The sequence below is a fragment of the Canis lupus genome, chromosome 33 (assembly GCF_011100685.1).
Source record: "Canis lupus familiaris isolate Mischka breed German Shepherd chromosome 33, alternate assembly UU_Cfam_GSD_1.0, whole genome shotgun sequence".
NCBI lineage: Eukaryota > Metazoa > Chordata > Mammalia > Carnivora > Canidae > Canis > Canis lupus.
This window is the reverse complement of record NC_049254.1, coordinates 26,813,986-26,834,480: the sequence shown is the minus strand read 5'-3', so window position 1 is coordinate 26,834,480 and position 20,495 is coordinate 26,813,986. Positions and strand designations below refer to the sequence as shown.

At 50.8% G+C, this 20,495-nt stretch overlaps 1 protein-coding gene across 1 annotated transcript in view; it reads right to left on the bottom strand.

Annotated features, from left to right (window-relative positions):
- Nucleotides 1–20,495, bottom strand: part of PDIA5 (protein disulfide isomerase family A member 5) — a 95,023-nt gene that overhangs the window by 24,345 nt on the left and 50,183 nt on the right. The window contains exons 8-11 of the mRNA XM_038583040.1: nucleotides 19,543–19,610; nucleotides 11,224–11,315; nucleotides 11,056–11,127; nucleotides 4,404–4,540 (exon numbers count right to left, since the gene is read on the bottom strand). Of these exons, the coding sequence (XP_038438968.1) occupies nucleotides 4,404–4,540; nucleotides 11,056–11,127; nucleotides 11,224–11,315; nucleotides 19,543–19,610 (369 nt within the window). The remainder of the gene's footprint in view (nucleotides 1–4,403; nucleotides 4,541–11,055; nucleotides 11,128–11,223; nucleotides 11,316–19,542; nucleotides 19,611–20,495) is intronic.

The window sequence follows — 20,495 nt, the reverse complement described above, 5'->3', positions numbered from 1 at the left end:
GCACACGCTTCTAAGAACACATCTGGGCCTGCTGCCAAGGAAAGGGGGTGGATGGGGAAGGGGTGCCCTCCCTGGAGCCCCTCTTTGTTCCTTCTACCATCCCCATGTGAGTGACGCTCACTCAGGCTGTGTTATTACAGCACCGTGTCCTCCCCTGGCCTACTGCGGGCCTGGAGGTACACGGAAAAGGAGGAGCAGTGGCTGTGGCTGCAGCAAAACACGCAGTGACAAAAAGACGAGTGACAATGTATGGTCTGACTTTCCTCCTTCAGATGCTGCAGAACGAGACAAGAGGCTCCACGGAGCAGCAACAGTCAGCGTCCCACTGCCACACCCCTTCTGGACACCATTTTTGTCCACTGGGGGGCCGAGGACAGGGCCTGGGGCTGCAGCCTCCCCCATCCACACCAGGCCCCCCAATCAGAGCCAGATGGACGACAAACGGGGAGCGCTGAGCGGTGGAGGGCTGCCCCCAGGCTCTACCCTTGCACTGTGCCCTGCATGCCCTCCTCTCAGAGCCCGCTGCTCCCATTGAGACCATCCCCTCCTAACCCCTACCCCCCAGAAGGCTCAGCCTGTGATGGAAAGCAAAGTCCACGGGGCAAGCCTGCCTGTAAACCTCAGCTGCCATCACTCCCTCGGTGTAACCGGGGCCACAACTGGAGCTCATGTGCGTGGAGGGGTCCCCGCCGTGCTGGGCCTGTGCTTGTTTGTTCAGTGATGATTCAGGCCTCGGAGGCAGAGGATGCAGAAGGGTCTGTGTGAGGTTTCTAGACCCATTCCAGCCAGAAGCGAAGGGGAAGGGAGGGAAGATGAGGAGGCTGAGGGTGGACGTTAAGTGGCAGGAAAGCTGGAAAACAGGGTAAAGAAGCAGACCGTTGGAGGTCTGATGACTGGCAACAATGAGGGGCCTGTGTGCCTTTCCTGCCGAGAACCCAGGAGCGTAGCACCCCATGCACCCCGTCAAAGTTCTAGGCACGGAACCAAGTACTCTGCCTCTGGAACCTAGAGGTGCCAGGGAACCCCACCCGGGGCAGGCACCAGTCCGGTGGAAAGCTGAAGACCCTTTTACTCCCTGGCCTTTCAGAGCAGAACCTTGAGCAACAGACATGGAGCATATACTCTGTGCACAGAAGAAACACTGTCAAGAGGGGCTGCGGCTCTTCCTGGGAGTATCAGGAATGTCAACTTTCTTCTGTGTATTTTCCCATATTATCCCTTTACAAAATGTACATGCATTCCTCTTTAATTGCCAGAAAGTCATAAAAATAAAGTCAGCTTTTCACTTTGAGCCCTATTTCAGTCTGTTGGCGTCTTTAAAAAATCTTAAATGCAATTGTTCGATATTTTAGCCAGCTATCTTTTTTCCAGCTCTAACCTTTGCAGATTTAGAAGTATGCCTTGTTTTTTTTTTTTATAGTTTTAACAAAACTGCTGAATAAAAAACAAGTACTACCCTCTCGACAGAAGCAAGCTGGGCTCATAGTCATTCAGCACCAAGGAGGTGCTGCAGTCTGGGTGGCCCCATCCCGTCCCTTTTCCCCATCACAGTCAGGAAAACAGACACTTGCTTTTGATAAAAGAAAGACATGCTAATTCATCAACCTAGTAATCTTGTCACAAGAGACAAACTAAGTATATGCAGCAATCCTTAGCAGAAACTATGGTCTTATGTGTCAACAGATGCCGACTTGCTTTTTTCTAAGTCTCCAATATGGACTGTTTCTAAACCACTCCCTGTTTGATCTGGGATGGAAACCTTAATACTACTGTGATTTCCAGAATTCACCTTTTCTGCACTTTGAAAACCTGGGATAGCCCGGCCAGTCCCTGGCCTCCGGATGTTTGTCCTTTTTCCCGGTCATTCAAATGCCACCAAAGCGGTTTCACAAGCACCGTGGGTCCTCTGGAGCCCTCCAGCAAGCGGTGCACAGCTAGGCAGCCAGGAGCTCTCTGCTCCCAGCCATCCCCTCCTCGGTTCTGAATTCTCTCAAAAACCACACACGTTCCATCCCCTTCCAGGTGACAGGCCATGCATGCTCCCAGATACGGAGGGCTTGCATAGAGAGATTATTCGATGGGAGCCTAACAGGAAGCTCTACCTCATGCTTTTGCCCGCCAACCTGGCAGAAACAAAGCCACACATGCACACACATGCATAGCTGGGGGGGGGGGGGGCGGTGGCTGGTGGGCACCTCACCGGAGAATACAGACTCCCTCACAGGCAGACACCCTCAGAGGTCTCCGTGTGCTAAATCTGCAGCCAGAGCCCCTCCCCCACAGGGTTCTACATGGAGCAGGGTGGCTTTCAAAATATTAATAATGACTAATGGGGGAAGACAAAAGCTGCCATCTGGTTTCCAGTTCTTTCTCTCACTTAGCTCTAAACACCTTCATCATTGGCTTGTTTTCTCATCCATTAAGCCCCTACTCCGTGCCCACAGACGACCTTGGGTGGGGGAAGGGGGGAAGTGATGAACAAGATCTTCTGGTCAGGGAGGGAAGAGCATGTGGTAGGGGTAGGAGGGGAAGAGAAAAGGAGGGACACTAGGCCCCGGACCCCGCAAGCATCAGCTACTACAGTGGATTGCTCACAACCTATGACGACAAGAAAGAACACAATCAAAACATCCCCATCTGTCTGGTGCACACTGTCTCTGGATAACATACAGGATTCATCAAAGGGGACACATGCTCTTCACGCTGCGAGGCCCAAACCACAAACCACTGCTCAAACCACTCTGTACTGTGTCGGGCTGCAAGGACGGAGAGACGGGGGTGAAGCTCCCCAGGGAGACTGAAAACAGCCTCCACTCTCTGCCTGTACTCCTGCGACGGGGGTGTAGACCCAGGATCTTCCCAGGGTGATCCCAACTCTACCTGCTGTGTAACTTCCTGCCACATTTGCTTCCATCAGCAGCTCCCGGATGGGCTGGGAGGGCACATTTCAGCCAGGCAGACACTGCAGATTCTCAGGTCCCACCAACCCTAGGGACATGAGGCCCTGGCAGGGCTGGGGGTGAAGTGCTCCCTGGACCCCATCACGGCCCTTCATTGGGAGATTCTCTGAAACTTAGTTTTTTTGCGTGTTTTGTCAGTTTTCTGGAAATTCAGAAGAAGGGTCGTAGGAATACTTTTCCTTTGGATTCTCTTAAGAACCTGGCACTCATGAGAAAGGAGTTGCTGGGGAAATCTGTGGTAGTGATCGGCTTATGAGGATCTCCCGACTAACCAAACCCATGGGATACTAAAAAGCAGGGGGTCGGGGGATGAGGGCAGACCAGGGGTGAGCAGTATAGCATTTAGGGAGCAGCGAACAATTTGTGCCATTTCTGTGTGACAGTCCCCTTATCTGTAAAATGGGACTAATCATCCTTGCCTTTCAGCACTGTGGGTAAGATGAAAGGAGGTGACCCTGTGGGGAGCCACTTTCTCACCAGAGGGTGATACCCAACTGTTGGCATAAATTAATACTGCATTGTCCTCACTGAATGTGCCTCCTTGGACTGGATGGTTATGGCGCTGATCCACCAAGTAGTTACTTCTTGCTTGTTTTTCTTCTTCACAATCTCTTCCCTGCCCTCACTGGGCCAGAGAGCTGGCACGAGGCTCTGAGAAGAGCACGCTCTCCCCAACACACGCACCTGTTCCAGGGTGCTGAGGACCCATCTTGTCCACCAATGGGGGTGGGCCCACTTTTCCTAGGACTTCTATGTCCTTGGGGCTGTCACCCCCTTGCTCACCTCCCTAGGAACAACCTTCTCTCTCTTGGAAACAAATTGTAATCAATTTTCCATTCTCCATGGGAATGGGGAGGATAGTGACCTAGAAAATTTTTGAGCTACAGGCTCTTCAGCCCTTATTGCAAACACCTTTTACAGCATTCACACATGTCCCTTCCTTGATCCACTGTGGCCGCTTCAGGCTATGAAACTTCCCGGTGAAGCAGAAGGAAGGCATTCTAGATGCTGGGAGATCTCTGGCCCTGGCCTCACCGTGCCCTCTCAGCTGCTGGGCAAGATATAGGGCTCAATTTCCCCACCTAGATTAGGGGTGATTACTGTCCTACGTGGTTATCTAAGGGCCCTTCCAGTCCTAATTCCTCCAATTCTGGGAAATTCGTTTGCATTTCCTGACTCGTGTGGACTTAGAGGAAGCCGCTCAGGCCCACCAGGTTGAGCTGAGGAACACTGCAACTTGATCAGGACTCTGGTGCTGCTCCGACGGTGACGCAGGGTGGGCTGGGTGTGCCGTGAGGGCCGCGACCTCGCCCGGCCCCAGGGCGTCCTGGCACAGAGGAGGCATCCACCAGGCAAGTGCTCCCTGGACTCGCGTCCCAGAGCAGGGCCCGTCCTACGCTCAGGGAGGAGAGGATGTGGCGGGAGGAGCAAGGTTCCACTCACATGGGGCGTGGAACATGACGAGAACAGAGGAGTGTTCCTTCACAAACTGGTCAAAGTCTTCGTCGGTCAGGTGATAAACGGAGCCGCCCTCATCTGCCCAGGGAGTCTCGGGGACCTGGGGCTGTGGCGGCTGCGGACTGGAAGACCAAAAACAGGCAGAGCTCAGAGCAAGCCCGGGGCCTGAGCAGCCCTATGACATCCAGCCCCCTGGCAGTAGCCCCCACTGGCTCGCGTGGCTGCCGCAGGGGCTCACCAGAAACCCCTCAGTGGAGGAGCAGAGGCTGGGTGATCTGGCCCTGCCTGCCTCGTCGTCCCCACGGAGCCCCAGAGGGGCTTAGCTGAGTGTCTTACAAATACTGGCTCTTAGCTCGAGCTCCCTAAGCAGCTCACGAAAACCTTCTTCCTCCCAGGAATCTGGGGGTTTGATGGCATCTCAAGCTCTTTCAAACTTTCAGCAACCTGGCAAGAACACATAGCAACAACAAAGAGCGACCTTTGGCAAAGCTGGCCGTTGTGTTTAGTAGCTCCCTACAGGCAAGGGCAGAGAGTCGGGAGAGGAAAGAACCGGGTGGGGGCGGCAGGGGTACGCACAGCAAGAGGGAAGGAGAAAGGAGAGGCCGAGGGTCTGAGAAAGAGCAAATCTGGGTGAGGGAAGGGGCCGGGGCTGGGAAGGGGAGGCTGTCACATGGGTGGTGCAACGTGTTCACTGGCCAGCGTGGGAGGACAGTCATGATGAGGAAGACTGGGGTCAGGGGGTACAAGATCGGGGATGCCGTCACCTCAACAGCGTCTACACTACGTCACTTATCCTTTCTAGAAACCAGGAACAAAGTTATCTGGCTCTCCCAGAGGCAGCATGCTGCAGGGTCGGGCTTGGAGGCGGTCCAAATGCCCCCTCCCCATCTGCGAGCTGAAAACCTCAGGAAGCTGTCTTAGCTCCTGGGAGTCAGCTTCCACCTGGGACGACCGCATGCTGGTAAATGCGTCACCAGCTGTTCCAGGGAGAGGCGCGCAGGGGCCCTCTGTTGCTCCAGAGTGGAGGACAGGACTGCTGGTGACACAAGCTCCAGCTGCTTTGCTGCCACAAGCATCTTTGCCAGAGCACCTTAATTGCCACTTTGAAAAAACCCTTTAGGATGACAAATGGGAAAGACAACCATTGTTTCCTGCCTTGGAGAACCTACAGTAGAAACAAAGTGTACAGTTCCAGCAGCCAGGGCTAGAAATCAGGAGAGAGAGTATGGCCGACACATTGGGATCTGCTGTCCCCCTGCCGAGTGGCTAGCAGAAAGGGGAACCTGCCCCCACCCCATGGAGAGCCCAGGTTCAATGTCAGCCACCCTGGGCCCAAGCAGAGGGAAGCGGCAGGAAGAGGGCAAACCATTTCCAGCCAGTGTACATCCCACATCAGATGGGGCTGGTGGCAAAATGGTGCTTTGGAATGAGTCACGAGCCAGACGATAGTCCCAGACCAACACCAGGAGACCTAGGCTCCCATACTTGGCCTCCAAATACCACCAATTACACTTCAGGGAATTTTCCTTTCCGATACAAATGCACACATGCAAAACTGTGTATGTTTGAAGTATTCGTTGCAGATGATCTGTCATGGCAAGGCCTAGAAGCAACCTAGTGCTCGTTGGTCGGAAATGGTTACATAAGCCGCAGGCCGTCCACACGATGGAGGCCAGGCAAGGTAAGGAATAACAAGAGAGCGCTCCAGGTGCTGACGTGGACAGACCACTGGGACTTACGGAACAGGCCACAATGTACTAATTTTTGCATAAAGTAGGGAGAGCTAAAAAATAGTCATCCCTATTTGCTTATATCTGCATATAGAAACTAATCAAAGGAGTTGCCTCTAGGGGATAGGAGGTAGAACAGGATGAAGGACACAGGTGGAAGCGAGACTTTCTAATGCATCATTTTTAAGTATCTTTTACAGAGTTATTTAATTATGTAAATGGAATCTGTTCAAAAATTAAAATAACTAGGGGCGGCCTGGGTGGCTCAGCGGTTTAGCACCGCCTTCAGCCCAAGGCCTGATCCTGGGGTCCTGGGACCGAGTCCTGCATCGGACTCCCTGCATGGAGCCTGCTTCTCCCTCTGCCTGTGTCTCTGCCTCTCTCTCTCTCTCTGTGTCCCTCATGAATAAATAAATAAAATCGTTTTAAAAAATTAAAATAACTGTTAAACATCCTGTGAGAGCACAGAATGGGAGAGCGGTGGCTTAGATGCAGTACAGGAATATGAAAGTGCCTGAGAAACTTCTAGATAAAGACAGAGAACACAACTCTAAAACCACTAAAATAATAGGACAAGACTTAAAAAAAAAAAAAGTAAGAACCCACAGAGGCAAAAAGAACAGGAAAGAAGATGACAGTGAAGAGAGAAAAAGAGGTCAGTGCAATCTGAGAAGCCAGGAAACTGATCTAGCAAAACAGGGCAGAGACCTGAGGTGCAGGGACCCGATGAACACATAGCAAAGGCGAAGGCTCGGAAGGACCCCAGGGTACCACTCCTCGGAGCAGGGCTGGAGACAGGGCATATACCGAAAGCCTGAGCAGCTAGGCCCTCAGATCCTGGCCCTCGTGCTATCAGCCCGGTGAACAGGCCTCTCCCACCCCGTAGACATGGTTTATTTTCTGGAAGGGACTGCAAAGCTGGGCATAGTGGTAAGAGGGCCACTGCAAAGGGAAGGACGGAGTAGGAATCTGAAGCCACTCTTGCTGACTTCTGCCTTTTACCATCTGTCTCCTTGAAGACAGGGCCCCCCCGACCGCTGGACCTCCTGCATCTAATGGGCAGCACACACCCGGTAAGTGCTTTCTGAATAAATGATGGAATGAGAGGAGAATGCCTAAAGGAAGTAGAGGTGGAGAAGGGAAGAGAGGGGGAACACAACAGCTATCTTCAAATATTTCAGACTGCATCAGGAAGAGAAATAAACATTTATTTTCTACGGCTCTGAGGAAGAAAAGCAATGCTGACCAGTGGAAGTTCCAGAGAAACTTCAGTCACTGGAAGTTAAGAACCTTCTATCTACAACAGATAAGAGGGAGAGAGAGTCATGCTGGGACTCAGAAGAGCTGAATTTGAGCCCTATTTCCTCCACTTAACCAGCTCTAGTGCTAGACAACCAACTAGACTTCAAACATCTACAGGACTGTGTATTTGGAGGCCCTTCTTCACCTCTCAGGTACATCGAGACAGGTGATGCTCTGGAGTAAGATATTTGATAAATTTCTAAAGTACTACCTGAATGTTCCTAGATATCATTTAAAACTGAAATCAGGGACGCCTGGGTGGCTCAGTGGTTGAGCGTCTGCCTTTGGCTCAGGGCGTGATCCTGGAGTCCCGGGATTGAGTCCCGCATCAGGATCCCTGCGAGGAGCCTGCTTCTCCCTCTGTCTATGTCTCTGCCTCTCTTCCTGTGTCTCTCAGGAATAAATAACTAAAATCTTAAAAAATAAAAATAAAAATAAAAATAAAAAAAATAAAAATAAAACTGAAGTCAAAGAATCGTTCAAGCAGGAGTAGGTGACCCCAACATGAGTCAAGGCCCTGCTCTCTGAGGTGTTTCAGCAGGACTGAGAGAATCACCATCTGTCTTAGAGGTAATGCAAACGTGACAAGGCTCACGGCTAGGGACAGATTTAGTGATGTTTCTATTCCCTTCCAATCCTGTGACTCTGATTTCCTGGGAAGTTCCCACAAATCAGACCCTTATCTGACGTACGTGCCCGTGCCACAGAGAAGAAGATGCAATAAGCATTACAAGTCAAGAAAACTTTGTGATCGCTTTCAGTTCACTTCTGGTTGGAATAAAAATATATAAGCAGAAACGGGTGGCTAGGTCAAAATGGACTACTGTGTATATCTCCTCTAGGTGCCAAGCCCAGCTCAGCAGCATGAAACAGCAGCATGGAGCCTGCACATCTGCCATGATCAACGCACCCACCCCAAAGTCCTTGCAACTGGGACCCCGACGTCTCTACCTGGCCTCATTCAGTGCCCAGTGGCCAGCCACTCATGGCAGGGGGTGGAGGTGGGGTGAGATCTGGGTTCTTCTCTCCTGGGCTTCTGAAAGTCATCCAGAGTCCTTATAGCAAGGCTGGATCCACTCTCATTCTTCTACGCTCGGCTATACCTAAGCCCTGAGCAGCCAATGGGAAGGCCTGGGGAAGAGGTGCCGGGAAGCAGGAAATATGGGTACACTGCTAACCACCAGGATGTGGGACAAAGTCAGTGAAGATTTAAAACACCTGATATAGGGGAAAGCCACACACAGAGCTGAGTACACGTCGGGGGGGGGGGGGGTGTGCGGGACTGGAAAGAAATTCACCAAAATATTACGACACATCATCTTTGGGTGGGGAGGGAGAAGAGCTTTTCCTTTTGTTTAAATATATTTTTAAGTTTTTGTATAATAGCATATCTCCCTTGAAGAGCCTTGGAATCAGAAAATATATATATATTTTTTAAATGAAGCCAGCTGGCAGCACAGTGACATTACTAGCTCTTGCTGGGGCGTGAGATGAGGGGGTTCACTGGGAGTCCTTCAAGAGGTGCTCACTACTCTTGCTGTCCTGGGGCGGGGGGCAGGGGGCCACAGTTTTGCCCTCAGAGGAGCCAGTGATCACTGGGGGTCAGACAGCTGGGCAGAGCTGCCCAGGGAGACCCAGAGGCTGCGCCACACCACCTTCCCTGGAGTCACCCCACCAACCTCCTCAGCCTGGAGACCAGGGATGAACCAGGAACTGCCAACAAGGTTTCCTCCTCACGTGGGGTGAGGAGAGGGATAAAAGAGAAAGTACAAGTGGGGAGGCACCAGACTGGGGCTGCCTCCAGCTCTCCGCCCGGAGTAGCCTGGTGGAGGAGCTTGGGTGGGGATGGGTGGGGGGAGGGGGCAGTGCCAGGCTCCAGTGGGGAGATAATCACCTGTCTCAGAAACTCCACTGATGTGCTCCCCTGTGTAGGGTTAGCAAGCAATTCTCAACACTTAAAACAAAAAACAAAAAACAGAAACAAACAAACAAAAAAAACCCCTAAACCTTATGCTTCCAAAAAGATATGAGTGCATTTTGAAACCAGAAAAGGTTAGAGAAGGGGGAGGGAGGCAGACAGATTTTATGCTCTGGTGACAAATGAGATTGCTATTTGTTGAAACCTTCTCCCAAAGCAGAGTAAGAGGTCTGGCTGGAGGAGAGGACATGCTTATTATCAAATGTAAAAGGAAGACAGGGGAGTGAAGGCTCAGGTTAAAACAATGAACACAGGAGAATGGCACCCTCACCCCCCTTCCTGGGCAGGAGCTGGAAATGAGGGAATAGATGGGGACAGAGATAAGAAAATGCTTCCAAGAAACAAAAGGCGCTGTGCAAACGGGATGCTACTGTTGTATCTTATCTCCTGGGGACCCACGGAACAGAAGACTGAGAGCTTCAACCCTTAGAATCTGACAGTTTGTTCCTTTGTTCGTTTGTGTGGGGGAGGGGTACAAAAATTCATCCTCCTTCCCGTTCTGAAACACACATTTTCATCCTCCTTATCTTTGGATGACTAATTCCTTAACCTTGTCCCCCTCGGGTAATGACGTCAATGAAGATCCACCATGCTGGCAACTGGGGAAGGGGAAGGGGGCTCCAACCGGAACTCAGGGGAGCTGCTGTCCAGGGCAGGAGCAAGCCTGGCCCTGCTACTTGTCCACTGCAGGAGCCTGGACAAGCCCCTTCTCCCTGTGCTCTGCTACCTTATTCATTAAATAAGGCTAATAATGATGTCTTCCTTACAGGGCCGTGCTGAGGATTACGTGAGATCCACATAATAAAGGCTTTAGAACAGGGTCAGCCACGACGTGGAGCCCAAAAAAATGCTAGCTGGTATTATTCCAAGAAATACACACACATAGCCACACACGGGCAGTGACTGGTAAGTGCCACACTGATGACACGCAGAACTCAAAGCAAGCAGGGTAAGTGCTCAGCTGGGATGGCCCCAGGAGGCTGCCAGGAGAGGTGGCCCCTCCCCAGCTCCCATGGTGGGAGACGAGATGGGGAGCCAGACTCCCCATCCAACACACCAGTCAGGGTCATGCCAGAGTCACATACCTAGCACGGTAGGGGTCCAGGGAAGGGGTGCTCTGGATCACGAGAATCTAACCACATTAGAACCAAGCATCACGGGTTGCCATGAAGCAGCGTCTGTGGGGAGTGCACGTGAAATGGCAAAGCACTCTGCAAATCTGAGGTATCAGAATATTTCTTAGGAGCTTCATAGCACCTAATATAGTGTTGTGTTTGAAATAAGTGTTCAATTGACAATCCGATTTTCAGAAACACCTGCCGTGAGCCTCTCTCCAAACTGACATCCCAGATGAGAAATGTCCCTATCCATCGGATAGTAAAGGGGATAAAATGATTTGAAATGCAGTCAACTATGGTCAGAGTCACACCAAATCCTCCCGATTCCTATATCCTAAACCCACGAAGACCCAACCTCACCTGGAAGCAACCCAGAAAGCACGATGAGATCTTTCCCTTCCCGGTTCTCTTCCCCAGCCTCAGCCCCGGGACCAGGAGCCGCCCTGGGGTCTAGCTGAGCACCCCCCTCCCCTCCAGGCACACAGCCCTGAGGCGACCGTCCCACTTACTTCTTCAGCCATTCCACAATGTCCTCGGCCGTGGATCCATAGTTGTCATACTGGAACAGAAACCGTCCTTTCCTGTGAAACGTGGACAGACAAACGTGGGCTCAGCCAGGCATGCAAACGCCGTCACGGAGGGGAGTGAGAGCATCGGAAGGGAAGCAGGGGACTTACTCGAAATAGCAGATGGTGGGGTAGCCTCGCACATTATACTCCTCTTTGACGTTTTCAAATTCCGAGGGGTAGATATTCATCCCAGCCAGCACCTGGGAGCAAAGGGAGAACTGGTCTATGCACGCCCTGCCCCGCAGACAACCCCACAGGTCCATGCACAGCCCATCCATCTGTCCCCCCAGAAACAGATGAAGGGTGACAGGCAGCCTTGGGCAGCAAGGCAAGCTAACCCAGCTTGGGAATGACTGAGAGCTCTGGAAGATGCTGGGTCTGGGCCAGGGGTTGCCCTCTGTATCAGAAGTTCCTTTCACTTGCCCTGTAGGGGGAGTCATCCCAGAGGGAAACCAGAGTTCTGAGGGCTGAGCAAGACACCTGGCCTTGCTACCAAGTTCGAACAGGTCCCAGAGTGGGGCTACTGCCTCCCAAGTACACATGATGCCTTCTCCCTGCCCATATCAACTAGGGTTGTACTATTCCTCTCTTAAGTGACGGGATCACCACTCGGCCCCTCCACAGCGTCCTCATGGCCTGTCTTCAATCTGTCCACCTCGGCTTTCTGTGCAACATTCTCAGAACTCACAGCTCATATGTGGCCAAGTAGAAAGTGTGGCTCTCATGGCAATCCACCTGCCTGACTCTCCTCCCTCCAGATGGCTAGGTCCCCTACCTCTCCCCTCCTGTTTGTAACCATCACCTTCAGTCTGACTGGACCATCTCCAAAGTCTGAACTTGTTCTAGTTGTAAGGGTCCCTATACCTGACACCCCTAACTGGGAAAGGAGAATTTTAGTAGCTGTCTTACTAAATACTAAGAACAACCCAGAGTTACCTAAAACTCCTTCCCTGAAGCAGGAATCCTCTTTTCTAGCGCAGGATCAGGTGCTTGGAAAGAGGACCTTTTGAATCTCTTCTTACCAGAGAATGAAGACAGAGTGGCCAGATACAGAAAGAGTGCTCCACAAAGCAGGGCAGCATGGAGGAGAGGGGAAAGAGGTTCAAAGAGCCAAGAGCAGTTACAGAAGCAGAGAGAAGAAATCCGGGAAGCTATTTTGCTGAACAATATACAAGGAAACATAGGGAGAGGAAAAAGGAGAACCATCCTTTCAAGTGGACAACAGACTTGATTCAGGAGACCATGTCCACTCAGCAATCGTGTGGCCTTGGGCGAGTCACTCACTCTACGGAGGCTCCTTGTGTGGGAGACGTGGGTGATGAAAATTATCATCGGCCTCTTAAAAGAACTGAATGAGGTGGACCCACGTCAGAGGATTCAGCACAAAACTGGTGTTCAATAACCATTAAGTTCGTGATTTCCTACCAATTCTCCTGGTGATGGACGCCACCTGTGCCTCTGGCAGCGCCTTCCCTAGAGGCACCTAAACCTGTCTTTCCAATTTTAGGTATCTAGCACAATGCCTGGCATACAGTAGGCACACAATAAATGCTTCCTAAATCACTGACTCCCCCCATCCCCCACATCTGTGGGATGCTGCAAAGAACACGGGGAGAATAAGCCTGAAATAGAACTTACCAGAAGCCCTGGGACCCTCTAAAAACCATTCTGTTCATTTCCCCAGACTGATTCAGCAGCCTGTTCCAGTAATAACTGTCTACTTTAAAGTTCTTTTTTTTTATTCTAATTGATCTCCCTAGTGTCGGTGTACATCTACCATGAGATTAATCTTCCACGTCCTCCTCTTTCCTTACATCACTTCCCTGCACAAAACCTTTCAATTCCACTGAATACCGGCTAGCATCTAATTCCACATTCAAAGACAATATGGTCCCTATCTTATTTTTGAATTCTTCTTTCTTACAGAATCCTTAATAGTGTACCTGCGAGGGTCTAGGTTTTTTATTCTCCTGGGAATGGGACAGTCTGAGACCCCTGCATAGGGTGGGAGTTGGACTGCTTGTGTCTAAGACCCCTCGCAGGCGGGCAATATACCACGGCAGCTAGGATCCCAGACCCGGGTGTCAGGATGCTGGGTTTGAGTCCTAACTCCCTACTCAGTAGATGCATTTCCTTCAACAAGTCAGTTGCCTGTGTGCCTCAGTTTCCTCATCGGGAGCCACTTCTTGTGATTGCCGTGAGGTAGTACAGGTAAAGTATCTACAGCACTCAATATATGTTAGCTATTAACGTGCACAATAGGCAAACTATGGAAAGAGCCCAGACGTCCATCAGCAATGAAGGGATGAAGAAGAGTGGTATACATACACAACGGAATGTTACTCAGCCATCAAAATAAATGAAGTCTTGCCATCTGCAATGACATGGATGGAACTGGAGGGTATCATGCTAAGCAAAATAAGTCAATCAGAGAAAGACAGCATATGGTCTCACTCATACTCATACGTGGGATTTAAGGAACAAAACGGAGGAGCATAGGGGAAGGGAGGCAAAAATAAAACAAGACCAAATCAGAGAGGGAGACAAACCATAAGAGACTCTTAATCATAGGAAACAAACTGAGGGTTCCTGGGGTGGGAATAGGGATAGGGTAACTGGGTGATAGACTTTAAGGAGGGCACATGATATAATGAGCACTGGGTGTTCCATAAGACTGATGAGTCACTGACCTCTACCTCTGAAACCAATAATACATTATGTATTGAGTTTAAACTTAAAAACATATTAATAAACAAAATATGTTAGCTATTTTCATTAATACTACTATGAAGCTCTGCCCAAATTTCCAGAATATAATGCTATGTTCCCCTAACCCTTACTTTGTATCTTCTAGTCCTTTTGCTTAGGATACCCACTCCCCATGTCTCAATTTCTACCAAAGGTTTATTCATCCTTTATGGCAAAATCAAATCCCACCTTCCTGCACAGCCTTTCGAAAACGCCTTTGCGTATGATGAACTTTTAATTCTCTGAGTTTCTGTAGTACTCTTGTGCCTCCTGGGGGCATTTGTTAATAAGATAAATATTTTTTTAACTCTTTTAAAAATATTTTATTTGGGATCCCTGGGTGGCGCAGCGGTTTGGCGCCTGCCTTTGGCCCAGGGCGCGATCCTGGAGACCCGGGATCGAATCCCACATCGGGCTCCCGGTGCATGGAGCCTGCTTCTCCCTCTGCCTGTGTCTCTGCCTCTCTCTCTCTCTGTAACTATCATAAATAAATAAAAAAATTTAAAAATATTTTATTTATTAATTTGAGAGAGAGAGAGAGCATGAGCAGGGGGAGGGGCAAAGGGAGAGGGAGAAGCAGACTCCCTGCTGAGCAGAGAGCTGGATATGGGGGCTCAATCCCAGGACCATGAAATCATGACCTGAGATGAAGGCAGATGCTTAACTGACTGAGCCATCCAGGTGTCTTGAGATAAATATTGTTTTTGAACAACTACATACAAACACTTTTTGGTGTCTGTAAAGCCAAATGAGGCAAAACTGGTCTTACCCTAAAAGTTAAGGCCACAAGGCCTAACCTGGAGCCATATGTGCTGGTGCTGTTCAGTTGGCACGACATGCTCTGCCTCACGTTCTAATAGGAATAAGTATGGAAGCTTCACAGAGCTAATGCTCAAGGGAGGGTAAGATTTCCACAGACATGGAAGTGAGACCAAACAAGACGCAGCCCAAGAAGCAGGGAATATGCTGGTTTACAGGACTGTCCAACACAAAATTGGGCAGGAAGAGAAGGCTGGACAGGTTCATGAAGGATCACTCTGGAAAAGGCTTTAATCCCTAAGAAACCAGGACTTTATTCAGGAGATCCTGGAGGGTTTTCCAGCTGCAGTAGTTTTAAAGATTTTATTTATTTTATTTGAGAGAGAGAGAGAGACAGAGAGAGCATACGTGAGGGGAGGGGCAGAGGGAGAAGCAGACGTCCTGCTGAGCAGGGAGCCCGAAGCGGGTCTCAGTCCCAGGACCCTGGGATCATGACCTGAGTCGAAACCAAGAGTCAAAATCCAGACACTCAACCAACTAAGCCACCCAGGCGCCCCTTTTTAAAAAAATATACACACATCAGGCTATCAGGGGCAAGTCATGGGTCAGGGAGAGAAGTCAGCAGTCTCTAGCAATCTCCCCGTGGGCTAACCAGGGCCTGACCCAGAATGATGGGCAGAGAGAGGATGAAAGCTATGAGGGAGAGAGATATATGATGAGGGCCCTGGCAAAACAGGCATGTAGGCAGAGGAGCCTGGGGTACTTGGGAAGAGTCACGAAAGTCAGCTGGCAGTCTGCTGGATGGAAAGACACTGAATTTTATTTTAGACATCTTGCATTTGGGACGTGGGGAGAAAAACCCGGACCAAGATGTCAAGCAGGGAGTGTGATACATGGTATTGGAACTTAGGGACTCAGGCTCCATGGAACTACATTTTGTTGACACTGTGGAGGTAGATAAAGTCACGGATGGAGAGATCGCCACAACAAGGAAAGCACAGAGCCAAGCCCTTGCTCCACTGTGCTGATAAGAAAAGAGGCTGAAAAGAGGAGCCTCGGGAGCACCTTCATTTAATGAGTGGGAGGAACAGTGAGTACAGAGCAGTGGAGGGGGTCAATCATGTGTGTCCGTAGGTTACAGCTGTTTCCACACACCAGCCGCTTGCTCTTCCCAACAACTCAGTGAGGTAGACAGGGTTTGTACCATCATCCCCATTTTAGAGCTAGGGAAATAGAGACTCCAAGGCTATTTGCCCAAGATCTCCCAGCTGGTTAGTAAGAGCCAGCACCAGAGTCTGATCTGCCCAAGTCTGTGACCATGACTGCCTCATGTCATGGTGTTCACATCTAGATGGCCCATCACGGCCAAGGTTAACAAGACTCCGTGTGGACCTCAGCAGCTAGCAAGGCTGGGAAGAGAAGGCACTCTGACGGCAGCTCCGAGACAGGAAGCAGCAACGGCTGCTGACGAGGTTGCCAATTAGCAGCAGTGCATGGGACAGACACCGATGAGTCACCAGACATTAATGACAGCAAAAGAGAGGCAGATCTGAGCTTGGAAAATGGCAAAGGCTGAGCATCCCTGACCTGGCCTGGGTTCCATCTTAAAGACATCATCAAGTTGGATACCTCCCAAGAAATCTATAGGGGAGGAAGGTTTCTGATCCTTGCCACAGACATGGCTAGCCAAAAAGGGATGCCAGAGATGAAGAGGAGACAGGAGCGGCTAGTCCAGCTGGGTTTCAGCAGTGCTGAGGGGGCAAGCTTCTGACTTCAGGGAACTAGTGGCCCATCTCTGCCCTGTGTGTGAGGACAGAAAGGAATCATGGGGGGCAGCCCCGGTGGCGCAGCGGTTTAGCGCCGCCTGCAGCCCAGGGTGTGATCCTGGAGACCCGGGATCGAGTCCCACATCAGACTCCTTGCATGGAGCCTGCTTCTCCCTCTGCCTGTGTCTCTGCCTCTCTCTCTGTGTTTCTCATGAATGAATGAATGAATGAATGAATGAATGAATAAATAAATCTTTAAAAAAAAAAAAAAAGAAAGGAATCATGCTCCTGGCCACCCTCTTCCTGGGGGGCTGTGGCTGCACCATGGGCCCTGGCCTCCAGTGGGGGGGCCCTGCAGCAGGTGGGCTGAGTGCGGCCAGACCCTTCCCCATTTATGGAGCTGGGAAACGCTGAGAACTTTGAAAAGGTGCTTTCCTAGGAGACAGAACAAAATGTATCCCAAGCAAGAAAACACAGAGGCAAGGAAATGAATGAATTCCCACAACACAGATGCCTTAGGCCATGGAACTAACACCTGGCCAAAGCTGGGCTTGACCAGCCAGGCTCTCCAGGCACCCAGACGATCCCACTGAGTTTTCTGTAATGTTGTCTAGGGAACTGGGAGGATCACTCTTTATGTCTCTGGACTTGAGCCCAAGCAGGAGAAGCAGGCGTGGGTTTTTTTGTTTGTTTTTTACTTTTTTGGCAGCAGGTACCCTTAGAACAAGTAATCCTCAGGGCTAATCTTGAGAAAGAGCTTCATAGAGCTCTATGAGCCCAAGGTCAAAGGGAAAGCCCTCATCCCACTAACAACCTTCCCATTTTATTTCTGTCCTTAATAACTGATACTCCGAATTCCTTTAATTTTTTTTTTTTTTTATGATAGTCACAGAGAGAGAGAGAGAGAGGCAGAGACAGGCAGAGGGAGAAGCAGGCTCCATGCACCGGGAGCCCAACGTGGGATTCGATCCCAGGTCTCCAGGATCGCGCCCTGGGCCAAAGGCAGGCGCCAAACCACTGCACCACCCAGGGATCCCCCCGAATTCCTTTAAAAAGAGAAACATCAGGGGTGCCAGGGTGGCTCAGTTGGTTGAGAGTCTGACTCTTGGTTTCGGCTCAGGTCATGATCTCAGGGTGGTGGGATCCAGCCCTGTGTCAGGTTCAGCACTCAGAGAGGAATCTGCTTGAGATTCTCTCTCCCTCTGCCCCTCCTCCTGCTCATGCATGCTCTTTCTCTCAAAAATAAGTAAATCTTAAAAAAGAGAGAGAGGAACATCATTTTTTATTTAAATGCAGAGCTTAAAATAAAACGTGCCCAGGAGTGATAAGCCACATACTCATCCACCCATTTATCAGCACATATGTGGTACCACTATGAGTTTGGCCCTGTGCTTGTGTTGAAGAAATAGACAGGAACCAAAAAGAGCCCCGGTGCTCAAGAAGCTCACACTACAGTGCGAAAATCATCTTACAATTAGTATCAACTGGTGAACAAAATGATCTGGAATAAAAGCAAAGATGAGCATACCCGGCCATGCATGGCAGGGACAAGCTCTGTGGGAGCACAGGAGGGGCCGGGAGGAACACGGAGTTCAGCAGGTAGATGAAGCACTGGCTGAGAATCTTCCAGAAGTTGCACAAGCCTGGCACCAAGACCTCAGCTGCTTCGACGGGGGTGGCCAGGTACTTGTGATCTGGGCCTGGAGCTGTTTAACAACTTACTAGCACACCACACAGGAGGTTGAGGGAGGAGTTTTCCAAGGGTATGCAAATGTGGAGAGGGAGAACACTGGGTAATTAAGTCTTTTCTCCAGGCGAAATAATCATGAAATATGCTATCTGTTGAGGCCCCAAAATGCAAAGTGAAACTTCTTCCCCCAAATGATGTACGTGTGCCCCAAGGCCAAACATCTCTAGGCAAGTTGCTAAAAATTCATTAGTGAGAAACAAGCAGGACCTTGGTGTCACCTCAGAATGAGGTCAAAAGAGAAAGCACCTGTTCTCTGCAACCCGATGCTGCAGCCAGCGAGGCTAGCGGGGCTGTCACTATGCCCAGGTGCTGCCATGTAAACTTTTAAAATTGACTTTGAACTAATCACCAACTTAATTTGATCTGTAAATATCATGATTCAGTCTTAAGACCTCAGAACTCCCTTCGTGGGACTCTGGCCAGCCCCACCATGATGGCTCTCCTCCCCACAACCTTTCATAAAGGGTATGGATTTTCCCATGCTCCCTGGAGGAGCCAGCAATTCTTTTTGTGTTGCCGCCAACAAAAACAGCCTTCCCTCCCAAATCTCTGGGGCTCAGGGTTAAGTGCAAAGCTGGACAGACATATGACAGGGAAGAGACAAGGCTGGCAGGTGGGGGCCACACAGAGCTGACCAGAACCATCAGTCAGTGGTCCTCAGCTTGGTGAGGTTAGACTGCCCAGCTTCCCCTCCCCTTGCTGCACATCTTGGTTGCTCTTCCTTCCCCGAGCCCTGCTTTCTCAGTGGCTCCTCTCCCACTCCTATCTCTGAAAGGTGGGCATCCCCGAGACAACCCTGCCTCCTGTCTGCTTCCCATCCCCACATACTCTGCACACCCTCCTTCAGAGAGCGCCTGCAAGCTCAGGTCTCCAGCTCCCCACCTGGACGACCTCTTTTCTGCTGTTGTTTCCACTGTCTTCCCATCCCACAGGCACCAGCTCCCTGGCAAGCCTGGCAGGAAACTGCCCATGAAGCCACCTGCGCTTTGGGCCTACCACTGGTCACCATGCCCCTTTCTTTGCCACTGGGCTTCCCGGCACCAGCAGCCTCGGCCCACTTTGGAGTCCAGCCCCAATCATTTTGGAGCCCTGATGGTTTGCTGATGGCCCCTGGCCACCCAACACCACCACCAAGAAACCAGGTGCTTCTTGCTGGTTTCCTGGCTATTTCGTCATTGGCCTTAGTTGGACAAGCTCCAAATTCTCCTGGTCCCAGCAACCCTGCAGAGTTCTCACCATCCACCAAGGACAAGGCTGGATCATGTGCCCAAGGAGCAGGAGTAGCAGCAGGAGAGTAAGTCCTCGAAATTCTCAAGCCTGCCCTCCTCCCACCACCGACTCTCCAGGTGAGGGGGAGTAGCCCAGGAGCTGGCCAGCCCTGCCAGGCCCATGGGCCTTACTTACGAAGTGGCCTCGCAGCTGGGTTGCAGCCTTCTGGAAATGTGGCATTATCCTCTTGCACATGCTGCACCCTAATCACAGGCAGGAGAGAAAGCAGACTCGGTTACACTGGGGGCCAGGCCCCTATGCCCAGCCTTCCCTCCCTTCAGGCTGACCTCTGCCAGCAAACGATGATCCAGCCTGCAGGAGGGCAGGATGCCCTAGGGCCTGGGAACACAGAAGCAAAAGGAGGCAGAGGCCCCTGCCCTCCGAAGAGCTTACAATCTTGATGGTATAAAACAGGACACAGCCCAGCAGTCAGTCCCTCAATAAATGTGGGACTAAGCAAACATGACCAGGCTGGAGAAGCACAAAGCACAGAGTAATTTAGGGCTGATAATGAGTTCAAGAGGAATTCAGGGAACCAGAATAGGTGACAGGAAAGCACGGCTAACAGCCTCTCCTCCTGCCCAGTCAGAGGCTACAAATGAAATTGAATCAAATGCCATTAAGAAGAAAACCGGACAACCACAGATACAATGAGCTTTGGGATTTCCATGCCCTGTTTCTTACACCAATACGAATAATGAGGCAGTGAGTGGAGATGGGTTGGGTCTGAAAGCACTGGACCTGGCCTTGAGGGCGGAGCGCCAGGCCAGGGTCAGCACACCTGAGTGCCTGTCTTCCCTTCATGCACTGCACAGCCCTGGACAGGTCACCACTGTTCTCTGGGCGATGGCTCCTCTGGCAAATGAGAAAGGTTGGAGCAGACAACCTCAGGCCCCCTCCAGCTCTGACACCAGAGGATCCTGTGATGTCTCTGGCTCCACCCAGTGTGGGGTTCTTTGGTCTCCCACGGTCGCACTCTTCTTCTGGAATGGTGAAGGCCCCCCCAAGCCTTGGGGAACACAGGGCCAAGACAGCCAGGCAGGTCCCAAAGATCCACTACCACTTCAGAGTGACCCTGATCCAAAACC